This window comes from Heterodontus francisci, chromosome 8, assembly GCF_036365525.1.
Source record: "Heterodontus francisci isolate sHetFra1 chromosome 8, sHetFra1.hap1, whole genome shotgun sequence".
NCBI classification, from domain to species: domain Eukaryota; kingdom Metazoa; phylum Chordata; class Chondrichthyes; order Heterodontiformes; family Heterodontidae; genus Heterodontus; species Heterodontus francisci.
In genome coordinates, this window is record NC_090378.1 from 85,331,304 (window position 1) to 85,344,054 (window position 12,751).

Consider the following 12,751-nt stretch of genomic DNA (forward strand, 5'->3'; position numbering starts at 1 on the left):
CTCCTGCCCCTTACCTTAAATCTATGCCCCCTGGTTATTGGCCCCTCCGCTAATGGAAAAGGTTTCTTCCTATCCTATCAATGCCCCTCATAATTTTGTATACCTCAATCATGTCCTCCCTCAGCCTTCTCTGCTCTAAGGAAAACAACCCGAGCCTATCCAGTCCCTCCTCATAGCTGAAATGCTCCAGCCCAGGCAACATCCTGGTGAATCTCCTCTGCACCCTCTCCAGTGCAATCACATCCTTCCTATAGTGTGGTGACCAGAACTGTACACAACACTCCAGCTGTGGCCTAACTAGCGTTTTATACAGCTCCATCATAACCGCCCTCCTCATAATTCTATGCCTCGGCTAATAAAGGCAAGTATCCCATATGCCTTCCTAACCATCTTATCTACCTGTGCTGCTGCTTTTAGTGATCTATGGACAAGTACACCAAGGTCCCTCTGTACTTCCTAGGGTCCTACCATCCATTGTATATCCCCTTGCCTTGTTAGTCCTCCAAAAATGCATCACCTCACACTTCTCAGGATTAAATTCCATTTGCCACTGCTCTGCCCATCTTTATCGTCCTGTAATCTAAGGCTTCCTCCTCACTATTTACGACACCACCAATTTTAGTGTCATCTTCAAACTTACTGATCATACCTCCTTTATTCACGTCTAAATCATTAATGTACACTACAAACAGCAAGGGTCCCAGCTCCGATCCCTGAGGTACACTGCTGGTCATAGGCTTCCACTCGCAAAAACAACCCTCGACCATCACCATCTGCCTCCTACCACGAAGCCAATTTTGGATCCAATTTGCCAAGTTACCCTGGATCCCATGGGGTCTTACCTTCTTAACCAATCTCCCATGCGGAACTTTATCAAAAGCCTTACTGAAGTCCATGTAGACTGCAGCAACTGCTTTACCCTCATCTACAGATCTAGTCACCTCCTCGAAAAATTCAATCAAGTTTGTTAGACAGGATCGCCCCCTGACAAAGCCATGCTGACTAACCTAGATTAATCCCAGTCTCTCCAAGTGGAGATTAATCCTGTCCCTCAACATTTTTTCCAATAGTTTCCCTATCACTGATGTTAGACTCATTGGCCTGTAATTACCTGGTTTATCCCTGCTATCCTTCACTCAGAGACACTGAATGACCTACATTCTTGTACTCTGTGTCAATGCCTGTTGGAACCCCAGTATAACACACATTAGCAGGATCTTATTAATAAATGAACCTTTAATGCATAAAATATAATTTTAAACAAATATTCAATTTGATAATTAAAGCTGATACTTACAACAACAGCCAATACTACTGTCAGGATCACAGGAAACTGCAACATCCATGGTAGGTCTTTAAGGAGATCTCGGAAAAATTGACTGATGGGTTCCCCAATATGTTTTAACGGTTCAGTGATCAGTGTTGTTATAGTAAGCATCAGAGCCTTAAAGAAAAAGCAAATTACACCATTGGGTATTTCAAATAAAATAAATACATTTCTGACACACAATTATTCATTTTTACCTTGGTTGGAGGAATCTCCAAAAATGGATCCACCAAGAGAGCTTCATAGTATGCTTCACAAGGGTCTTCCTGTAACGTCCACGTTCGCCTGTACCACTCTGTTTAGAGAAGAATCTGAGTGTTAAAGGGCTTAAAAATCAAACAAAAGATTACTATTCCATGTTCCTCAAAACTTAGATCCATGCCGAACATTTACAAAATAGCCTCAAAACGTAAACATTACATTGTACATGCCAAATATGGCTAACCAATGCTGTTACAGTCCTAATTGGAAAACTTACTTTCTCTCCCATCAAAATAGGACATTTAAGAGCAGTTGGAAAAATCTGTAGCTAGCCCAATACAAAATGAGCTGCTCTAAAAATATTTCCTTACAATCCTTAAGAGGTCTGACCCTTTCAGATTGGAGCTAAATAGACACTGATAAACAAAGGATCACCAAAATAAAGAATTTTCTCCACATGCCTTGACAGTTTTGGAGTCTAACAATACAATGCCATAAGAAATTAGAAGTAACACAAATAAAAGGGTCAAATAACACCTCGCTTCCTGCTTTGAAAAAAAGATGTCTATATATAAATATGTCTATATATACACAAACCAGTCACTTATCATGCTAAATTTCATCTGCCATGTGTCTGCCCATTTCACAAATATATCTATGCCCTCCTGAAGTTTATTATTAACCTCATTATTTATTACATATCCAAGGTTTGTATCATTTGTAAATTATGCCTCTGTACCCAAGTCCAGGTCATTAATATAACTAAGAAGGAAGGCTCAAGTGAAGGGAAGTTTATGTTACACTCCTGTTCAAAAGGGAGAGAGATAAACCCGACAATTACTGGATAGTCAGTGTAACGTCAGTGGTGGGGAAACTTTTAAAGACAATAAGTGGCATTGGAAAAATATGTGTTAATAAATGAAAGTCAACAATGTTAAAGACCAATCGTTTTCGACTAACTTGCTCGCGTTCTTTAATGAAGTAATAGAGAGAGTTGATGAGTGTAGTGTGTTCGATGTTCCAAAAAAAATCAGTGGTCTTTCCTAACTGCACTTCACCAATTAGCATTAGCAGTCTCTGCACAGGGCGTCCATATAGTATGAAAGGAGAGAAGCCTGTAGATTATTGCAATATCTCCCAGTTAGTAAATAGCAAATATGGCAACATTTTATCTCAGCCCTTTTGGTGCACATCATCCTAGTTAGTGTGTCATTAGAACTCTCTACTAGCCCATTTGTCTTAGGGTGATGGATTGAAATTATTCCTTTTTGAGTGTTACTGTAATTGTGTCTAACAGGCATAAAATTAGCTCCCAATTGGATATAACGGCCTAGCGTTTCCACCCGATTATGCTGGTTTACGCAGCATAATTTGGCTAAAATTGGCCTAACCAGCACAAAAGACCAATGAATTGCATTTAACTCAAGTTTCTGCAATCTTGAGCTGGTTTAAAAAAACACCGCACTGGAAGCAGGTCCTATTCACACAATTGGCCTTGCCCCAGCGTGCATTAATCCCCATTGGGAGTTTTGACTAAATGTGTTCATTTGCAGGCCTTCAGGGAGGCTTTAAAAGGTACATTCTGAAAGCTATAAATGTGATTTTTGTATTAATTTACTAAGAAACTGTCTAATGTACCTCAATATAGGGGAAGGCGGTGGCGTAGTGGTATTATCACTGGACTAGTAACCCAGAGACCCAGGGTATTTCTCTGGGGACATGGGTTTGAATCCCACCACAGCAGAAGGTGGAATTTGAATTTAATTAATAAATCTGGAATTAAAAGCTAGTCTAATGATGGCCATGATAACATTGTCGATTGTTGTAAAAACCCATCTGGTTCACTAATGTCCTTTAGGGAAGGAAATCTGCTGTCCTTACCTGGTCCAGCCTACATGTGACTCCAGACCCACAGCAATGTCAATAAAAAGGAATGAAATCGGACGGACCACCCGGCATTGACCAAGGCACCGGAAACGACAACGGCAAACCAGCCCTGTCGACGCTGCGAAGTCCTCCTTACTAACATCTGGGGGCTTGTGCCATAGTTGGGAAAGCTGTCCCACAGACTAGTCATGCAACAGCCTGACATAGTCATACTCACAGAATCATACCTTACAGACAATGTCCCAGACACTGCCATCACCATCATCGGGTATGTCCTGTCCCACCGGCAGGACAGACCTACCAGAGGTGGTGGCACAGTGGTATACAGTAGGGAGGGAGTTGCCCTGGGAGTCCTCAACATCGTCTCCAGACCCCATGAAGTCTCATGGCATCAGATCAAACATGGGCAAGGTAACCTCCTACCGATTACCACCTACTGCCCTTCCTCAGTTGATGACTCAGTACTCCTCCATGTTGAACAGCACTTGGAGGAAGCACCGAGGGTGGCAAGGGCACAAAATGTACTCTGGGTCGGGGGCTTCAATGTCCATCACCAAGAGTGGCTCGGTAGCACCACTACTGACCAAGCTGGCCGAGTCCTAAAGGACATAGCTGCTAGACTGGGTCTGCAGCAGGTGGTGGGGGAACCAACATGAGGGAAAAACATACTTGACCTCGTCCTCACCAATCTGCCTGTCGCAGATGCTTCTGTCCATGACAGTATTGGCAGAAGTGACCACCACACATTCCTTGAGGAGACAAAGTCCTGCCTTCACACTGAGGATACCGTCCATGGTGTTGTGTGGCACTATCACCGTGCTAAATGGGATAGATTTCGAACAGATCTAGCAATGCAAAACTGGGCATCCATGAGGCGCTGTGGGCCATCAGCAGCAGCAGAATTGTACTCATGGCCCGGCATATCCCCCACTCTACCATTACCATCAAGCCTGGTTCAATGAAGAGCGTAGGAGGGTATGCCAGGAGCAGCACCAGGCATACCTCAAAATGAGGTGTCAACCTGGTGAAGCTACAACCCAGGACTACTTGCATGCCAAAGTGCGTAAGCAGCATGCGATAGAGCTAAGCGATCCCATAACCAACGGATCAGATCTAAGCTTTGCAGTCCTGCTAAATCCAGCCGTGAATGGTGGTGGACAATTGAACAACTAACTGCAGGAGGTGGCTCCACAAATATCCCCATCCTCAATGATGGGGGAGCCCAGCACATCAGTGCAAAAGATAGGGCTGAAGCATTTGCAACAATCTTCAGCCAGAAGTGCCGAGCTGATGATCCATCTTGGCCTCCTCCTGAAGTCCCCAGCATCACAGATGTCAGACTTCAGTCAATTCAATTCACTCCGCATGATATCAAGAAACGAATGAAGGCACCGGATACTGCAAAAGATATGGGCCCTGACAATATTCCAGCAATAGTACGGAGGACCTCTGCTCCAGAACTTGCCGTGCACCCGCCCCCCCGCCACCAACCCCCAAGCAGTTCCAGTACAGCTACAACACTGGCATCTGCCCTGCAATGTGGAAAATTGCCCAGGTATGTCCTGTACACAAAAAGCAGGACAAGTCCAACCTGGCCAATTACTGCCCCATCAGCCTACTCTCAATCATCAGTAAAGTGATGGAAGGTGTCATCAACAGTGCCATCAAGCGGCACTTGCTTAGCAATAACCTGCTCAGTGACGTTCAGTTTGGGTTCCGCCAGGGCCACTCAGCTCCTGACCGCATTACAGCCTTGGTTCTAACATGGACAAAAGAGCTGAACTCAAGAGGTGAGGTGAGAGTGACTGCCCTTGACATCAAGGCAGCATTTGACCGAGTATGGCATCAAGGAGCCCTAGGAAAACTGAGGTCAATGGGAATCAGGGAGAAAACCCTCTGCTGGCTGCAGTCATACCTAGTGCAAAGGAAAATGGTTGTGGTTGTTGGAGGTCAATTATCTGAGCTCCAGGACATCACTGCAGGAGTTCCTCAGGGTAGTGTCCAACCATCTTCAGCTGCTTCATCAATGACCTTCCTTCAATCATAAGGTCAGAAGTGGGGATGTTTGCTGATGATTGCATAATGTTCAGCACCATTCGTGACTCCTCAGATGCTGAAGCAGTCAGTCTAGAAATGCAGCAAGACCAGGTGCACAATATCCAGGCTTGGGCTGATAAGTGGCAAGTAACATTTGCACCACTCAAGTGCCAGGCAATGACCATCTCCGACAAGAGAGAATCTAACCATATTCCCTTGACATTCAACGGCATTACCATCGCTGAATCCCCCACTATCAACATCCTAGGGGCTACCATTGACCAGAAACTGAACTGGAGTAGCCATATAAATACCGTGGCTACAAGAGCAGGTCAGAGGCTAGGAATCCTGAGGCGAGTAACTCACCTCCTGACTCCCCAAAGCCTGTCCACCATCTTCAAGGCACAAGTCAGGAGTGTGATGGAATACTCTCCACTTGCCTGGATGGGTGCAGCTCCAACAACACTCAAGAAGCTCGACACCATCCAGGACAAAGCAGCCCGCTTGATTGGCACCCCATCTACAAACATTCACTCCCTCCACCACCGGCGCACAGTGGCAGCAGTGTGTACCATCTGCAAGATGCACTGCAGCAATGCACCAAGGCTCCTTAGACAGCACCTTCCAAACCCGCGACCTCTACCAACTAGAAGGACAAGGGCAACAAATACATGGGAACACCACCACCTGCAAGTTCCCCTCCAAATCACACACCATCCTGACTTGGAACTATATCGCCGTTCCTTCACTGTCGCTGGGTCAAAATCCTGGAACTCCCTTCCTAACAGCACTGTGGGTATACCTACCCCAAATGGACTGCAGTAGTTCAAGAAGGCAGCTCACCACCACCTTCACACCTTCTCAAGGGCAGTTAAGGATGGGCAATAAATGCTGGCCTGGCCAGTGATGCTTACGTCCCATGAATGAATAAAAAAAAAATATAACTAGAAAATAGTTCTACATTTTTTTTTAAATGAATTTAGTCAATTTAAAATTTGGTTACTCTGAAGTAGTGGATTGACACTGTGATTAAAAATATATAATTTTTGTGGAAGACCTATTTTCAGCTATTTTAATCAAACTTCAAATTACCACTTTTAAATGTGTGATGGAATTTTTTTTTTTTTACAAAGTGTTTTAAAACGCTGCCCGATTGCGCTGGTTCATGATATATTCTGCATTCAGCAATATGCGTAAAAAAATATTTTCAGAATGGAAATAATTAGCACTAGAATCGACAATTACACCCAACGTAGAAACTCAACCCCAATCTCTTTTAGGAATCCCAATTTGACTGAACATATCAGCAACGCATCGGCGATGATGTCTGTGTCCATGGACAAGATGGATTACTGCATCTGCATACCTCCACATGTAGGGCTGAATTTTTGCCCCAATATGGGGGCGAGTACAGAGGCAGGCAGGCGTGTAAATTTGCACCGCTGGCTGGCATGCCGATTTTCAGGCACCATCCTGCCCCTGAGCCATTTTCCCAAAGGCGGGATCAGGGGCAGAAGGGCTAACAAGCCAATTAAGGTCAATCATATTCCAACTGGAATTTTCCTGTGGGACCAGGGACAGGCCAACTACCTGGAGGCGGCCTCCCATAAGAACTTAAGAAATAAGAGCAGAAGTGGACCATACGGCCCATTGCGCCTGCTCCGCTACTCAACATGATCACGGCTGATCTTGGGCTTCAACTCCACTTTCCTGCCCGCTCCCCATATCCCTTGATTCCCTGAGACCAAAAGTCTGTCCATCTCAGCCTTAAATACATGCCATGATGGTGCATCCACAGCCCTCTGGGGTAGAGAATTCCAAAGATTCACAGTCATTTGATCGAAGAAATTTCTCTTCATCTCAGACCTAACTTAGGAGCCCTTAATCTGAAACTGTGTCCCTTGTGTTCCCAAAGACAGAACAGGGGGCCCAGCATTCCAAACATGCCTTGTGACCTCTCCGTCTACTTGGCCACAGCTGCCCCCTTCACATAGGTGGCCCGGCAGCTGTGGCCATTTTTAATTCAAAAGTGTTAAAAGTTTCTCAGAGGGAACCTCAAGATGGACAGTGAGCATGCCCTCATTGGCCAATTCAGGGAATATCACTGCTGGGTGACTGCTTCCAACAGTGCGGGATCAGGACACCCATTTGACCCAGTCATCGGGGTCCCGACCCAAAACCCTGCCCAGGGTTAAAAGTACCATTTCCCAACTGACTTCTTTTAGGCATAGGGCCTGCATTATTTATGCCCACTCTGCTAACAGATTCAGCAATAATAGAGAGGGGTTGCAATGAATATTTGCTCCAATCTCCCAGCTTACTCATATGTTGAGATTTGCCATACATTTAACAAAGTTTGTCTGTGTCCTTAACGTTATTAGGCCAATAAAAGCTGTAGCACTAATTTTTATACGGTTTGTTGCCTGATGTCCTGTGAGTAGGATACGACAGGCTACTGCTACAACTGATATCACTATTCGTCAGAATTCTTCCAGTTCCTGACCCACAAAAGGTTTGGATTTATAAAGTACAGTCAAATTGGTCTTCATGACTACACAGTTCCATTGATTCAGACTGTGTGTCCCTGACATCGTGGGTGGATTGCGCTTGCACGTCTTCAAATGTAGGATGCGTCCACTGAGCCTCTTAATTTTTAGTGTTCTAAGCTCTCCACGTCCTCCTGGTTAGCTGCTTGTTGTGGGATGCTGCATTGGTAAACATCAGCTCTGTCTAGTTGACTCAGCATCACTTTGGTAGTAGAAGTCTCCTCACCCTGGGACCTGTCTACTTTCTTGGGTGCCATGAAAGCTCAGCTCACTACTGTGGTTGGTATCACTGCTATTTCGAACTAGTGTGGCTCCAGTCTTAGCCTGACTTTGTGTTACAGCCAAAGGTTTCTCCACCTCAGCTGAATTAATCCCAATGTTCTGATCAATCAAATCATTCCCCAACAAAATTTTAAACAGTGTAAGAATAGACACTCCTGTTTTCTTTACTTCCATTCACAAGTGACTTTACAGCTGGACCTCGGCTAGTGACTCAATCTATTGGCTAGTGAGACCCAGTGAGGCCACGAGCTTTTGGTTTTTGTAGGTTAACTCTAGAGCCAAATTTGGCATCATGCAAAAAAACGTAAGATACAAATCCGAATCCAGTTTTATTTTTATATTAAACCACCATTTATATAAATATTACCAAACTGTAATTCTATGAATACACGGAAGCTGATTTTCTACTGTAGTATCTGTGTTGGTACTGGAATTTCTTTCCTTCTCTCCCAACAAAATTCACTGCCAGTTAGTTTGTACTTCGCTCTTTGCTTCAAAAACAATCTAATTCAGATTGCCACTTATACAAACTATAACCAAATAAGCACCAGTATTGACAATTTTAACATTTTATGAAATGAAATAATAAAACTAAAACAAAGTACTTTGCTGTTGTTGCAGCTGCATCTGTTTGATAATTCTTGCTACTGCCATATTATGACTGCTAATAAGCTTGTATTTTACAGACCAATAATTAGCGAGATTATTTAATTTATTTAAGGCGGCACAATGGCGCAGTGGTTAGCACCGCAGCCTCACAGCTCCAGGGACCCGGGTTCAATTCTGGGTACTGCCTGTGCGGAGTTTGCAAGTTCTCCCTGTGACCGCGTGGGTTTTCGCCGGGTGCTCCGGTTTCCTCCCACAGCTAAAGACTTGCAGGTGATAGGTAAATTGGTCGTTGTAAATTGCCCCTAGTGTAGGTAGGTGGTAGGGAATATAAGATTACTGTAGGGTTAGTATAAATGGGTGGTTGTTGGTCGGCACAGACTCGGTGGGCCGAAGGGCCTGTTTCAATGCTGTATCTATTAATAAAATAAATAAATATAAGCTTGCTCAATAAAGCTTACTCACCAACCAGACTGCCCCTCCAGTCCATGTCTTGTACGCCTGTACACATAGGTTTATCAAGTTGTAATTTGGCAACATTAGCCTGTCGCTTAGCAAAAGCTGTCTGCAAAAAATTTACATTTTACAACTTCAAGATTTGCATTATAAAAATTAATTGTAAGGCTGCACAATCTGCACAGAGTGCATTTTATGGTAAGCCAATTAGTTGTTACATAGAAGTGCACTATAGCCTACGGTGGAACAATTCTAAGAAATACATCATCGTGGATCTTCACAGAATCGTGGAAAAATGGTGTTGGTACAAAAATTCTGTGCAAAACAAACAGTCTATCATGAAAAGAACAGAAATATTGATTCATATTGCCAGGTTTTTTTATATATTTATTTTTTGGGGAATTGTTGGACCCACAAGGGCAACATCTAGCATGGGTACAGGTTTCTTTGGATAATAAAACCAAAAGCAGATAGTTTTGAGTGCATACTCCACATCTACTTTTGGTACTGCTTGTCAGGGAGGTTTTAGAGTCATTACGGCAGAGAGAGAGTCCATTTGGCCCATTGAGTCCATGCCCTCTCTGTACAGCAATCCAATCAGTCCCACTGCTCCACTCTATGCCCATAGCCCCACAAGTTTATTTCCCACAAGGGCCCAACCAATTTCCTTTTGAAATCATTTATCATCTCAACATTCACCACCCTCGTAGGCAAAGAGTACCAGGTCATTACCACTCGCTGCGTAAAGAAGTTCCTCCTCATATTCCCCCTGCATCTCTTACCCAAAACCTCCAATTTGTGTCCCCTAGTCCTTGCACCATCAGTTAATGGGAACAGCTTTTCTTTGTCTACCTTATCTAAGCCTGTCATAACCTTGTACACCTCTATCAAATCTCCCTTCAACCTCCTTTGCTCCAAGGAGAACAACCCCAGTTTTTCCAACCTAACCTTGTAGCTAAAATCCCGCATCCTGGAACCATTTTGGTAAATCTCCTCTGCACCCTCACATCCTTCCTAAAGGATGGTGACCAGACCAAACACAACATGGTAGTGGCCTAACCAGAGCTTTATAAAGATAAAGCAAAACACTTCCCTGCTTTTGTACTCAATAGCTCTATTTATGAATCCCAAGATTCCATATGCTTTGCTAACCACTCTCCCAATATGTCCTGCCACCTTCAAAGATTTATGCACATGAACCCCAGGTCCCTCTGTGCCTGTACACTCTTTAGAACTGTGCCAGTCTATATTGCCTCTCCCTATCCCTTCTGCCAAAATGCATCACCTCACACTCCTCTATTAAATTCCATCTGTCAGTTGTCTGCCCATTCTGCTAATCGATGTCGTGCTACAGTCGATTGGCATCATCCTCAATGTCTGCCACATCTCCATTAGTATCATCGGAAAATTTTGAAATTTCACCCTGTATTCCCATATCTAAGTCATTTCTTCTTTTGGGCCTCCTTATCTCGAGAGACAATGGATACGCGCCTGGAGGTGGTCAGTGGTTTGATAGATGCGGGATTTTTATAGATATCAAAAAAAGCAGTGGTCATAGTACTGAACCTCGGGGAATATCACTTTCTATCAACCTCCAGTCTGAAAAACATCCATTTACCATGACTTGCTGTTTCTGTCCTTAAGCCAATTTTTTAATCCAAGCTGACACTGATCTGACACTTATACCATTCGCCTCAATTTTATTAACTAGCCTTTTATTTGGCACTTTGTCAAACATTTTCTGAAAATCCACAAAGACAACATCCATTGCATTCCCTTCATCAACCTTCTTTGTTACTTCATCAAAAAATTCAATTAGTCAAACATGATCTGCCTTTTTCAAATCTGTGCTGGCTCTCCTTAATTAACTCAAACCCCTCCAAGTGCCTGTTGATTTTTTTCCTGATTGTTTCTAAAACCTTACCCACCACTGATGTTAAACTGACCGACCTGTAGTTACTAGGAATGTCCTTAAACCTTTGCTTGTGTAAGGGTGTCACATTTGCCACACTCCAATCCTCTGGCACCTGCCCCGTATGTAGGGAACATTGGAAGATTACGGCAAGTCCTTCCGCTATCTGTACTTCCACTGGTAGCCTGGGATGCAAGCCATCTGGACCAGGTGACTTATTCACTCTAAGCATAGCCAGCCTTTCCAATACATCCTTCCTATCAATTTTCACCCAATTCCTTACCTCTATTATCTCTGCTTCTACAGGTTGGTAATGAACTGCTTTTTCCATTACTGCACTCAATGAGAGAACTGAGCTTTCTCACATCAGGTACAGCACAGCCATATGTGGTTATAAGGTCCTTTCAATTCCATCCCAAAATATGTCTTAACCATAACCTCAGGCACAAAAATATGATTTTTCCTCTTGCATTCCACCAATCATCGTTCCTACTAGTTCAGCCTTTTTGAGATGCCAATTCAGCGCCAAATCAAGGGCAATTTTGTGCTAATGGGCCTGCATCCACCAGGAACTAGGTTTAAACTGTCAAATTCACATGACTCTTACAGCTAACAATGAAAAGAGACTTTCATTCCACCTAGGCTAGATTCCAATAATTTAGGTTCCAAGGATGAAAGAACAGCATTGAAACCAGGTATCACAGAACCATTATTTACATGTGCAGAGATCTTAAATTTAAAAAATTACCGTTCCATACTTTATAAAACAAGGAGCTTTTTCATATCTATGCAAGGTAAAGATCAATGACTTTAAACAAAACAATAATCTTTCCTCAGTGATTATAATGTTTGATTAATTACATAGCTGTAGGTTAAAAGTGACTGAACACTGTGGCCAGATCTAGAGTGATACAGACTCAGGCAACAGGTCATTCTCTTAGTCAGGAGTCAGAGGATCGTAAAAAAACAAAAGACCTGGATCCAATTTCCAACATACGAAAATTAAAAGGGCTCACAAGTCAAACTTCTGGTTAAAATCAAATCATTAACTATGTGATTTATTGGGCCATAGTTACAGTTTCTAAACAAATATGAAAATCTAGCATTCAAACTGTATTCTAGTAATTAATCAATTATACCATTGCAAAGGAGAATATAGAAAACCAAATGTGGAAAATGGCAAATTGATCTTTGCATTTAAAATAGGTATTCCATGTGCAATTATTTGACAGGGCCCAGAAATTGAGCAAAAACATATGACTATATGTCAGATGAGATAAACGAAATCAAAGACTTCTGTACCTTGTATAAAAACACCCAGTTCCAAACAAAACTAATCAGAAAGCAGTACAAGAAGAAGCGATAGGGCCGTGTAAATGGTGAGGTGACAGTCCATACAATCCAAATAATTATAACGATTAAAGTTAGGTTGGCCAACGACTGGGGGAAGAAAAAGGAAAAAGTTAAGTCGGAGAGATATCAGACCACTTGCAATCA

The 12,751-nt window shown here is 43.1% G+C and overlaps 1 protein-coding gene across 5 annotated transcripts in view; it reads right to left on the bottom strand.

Annotated features, from left to right (window-relative positions):
* The window catches only part of clcc1 (chloride channel CLIC-like 1), a 56,484-nt gene that overhangs the window by 8,853 nt on the left and 34,880 nt on the right, over positions 1-12,751 (bottom strand). For all 5 annotated transcript variants that reach the window (XM_068037598.1, XM_068037596.1, XM_068037593.1 and 2 more), the window contains 4 exons: positions 12,557-12,694; positions 9,352-9,451; positions 1,525-1,622; positions 1,298-1,444 (listed from right to left, as the gene is read on the bottom strand). In XM_068037598.1, the coding sequence (XP_067893699.1) occupies positions 1,298-1,444; positions 1,525-1,622; positions 9,352-9,451; positions 12,557-12,694 (483 nt within the window). The remainder of the gene's footprint in view (positions 1-1,297; positions 1,445-1,524; positions 1,623-9,351; positions 9,452-12,556; positions 12,695-12,751) is intronic.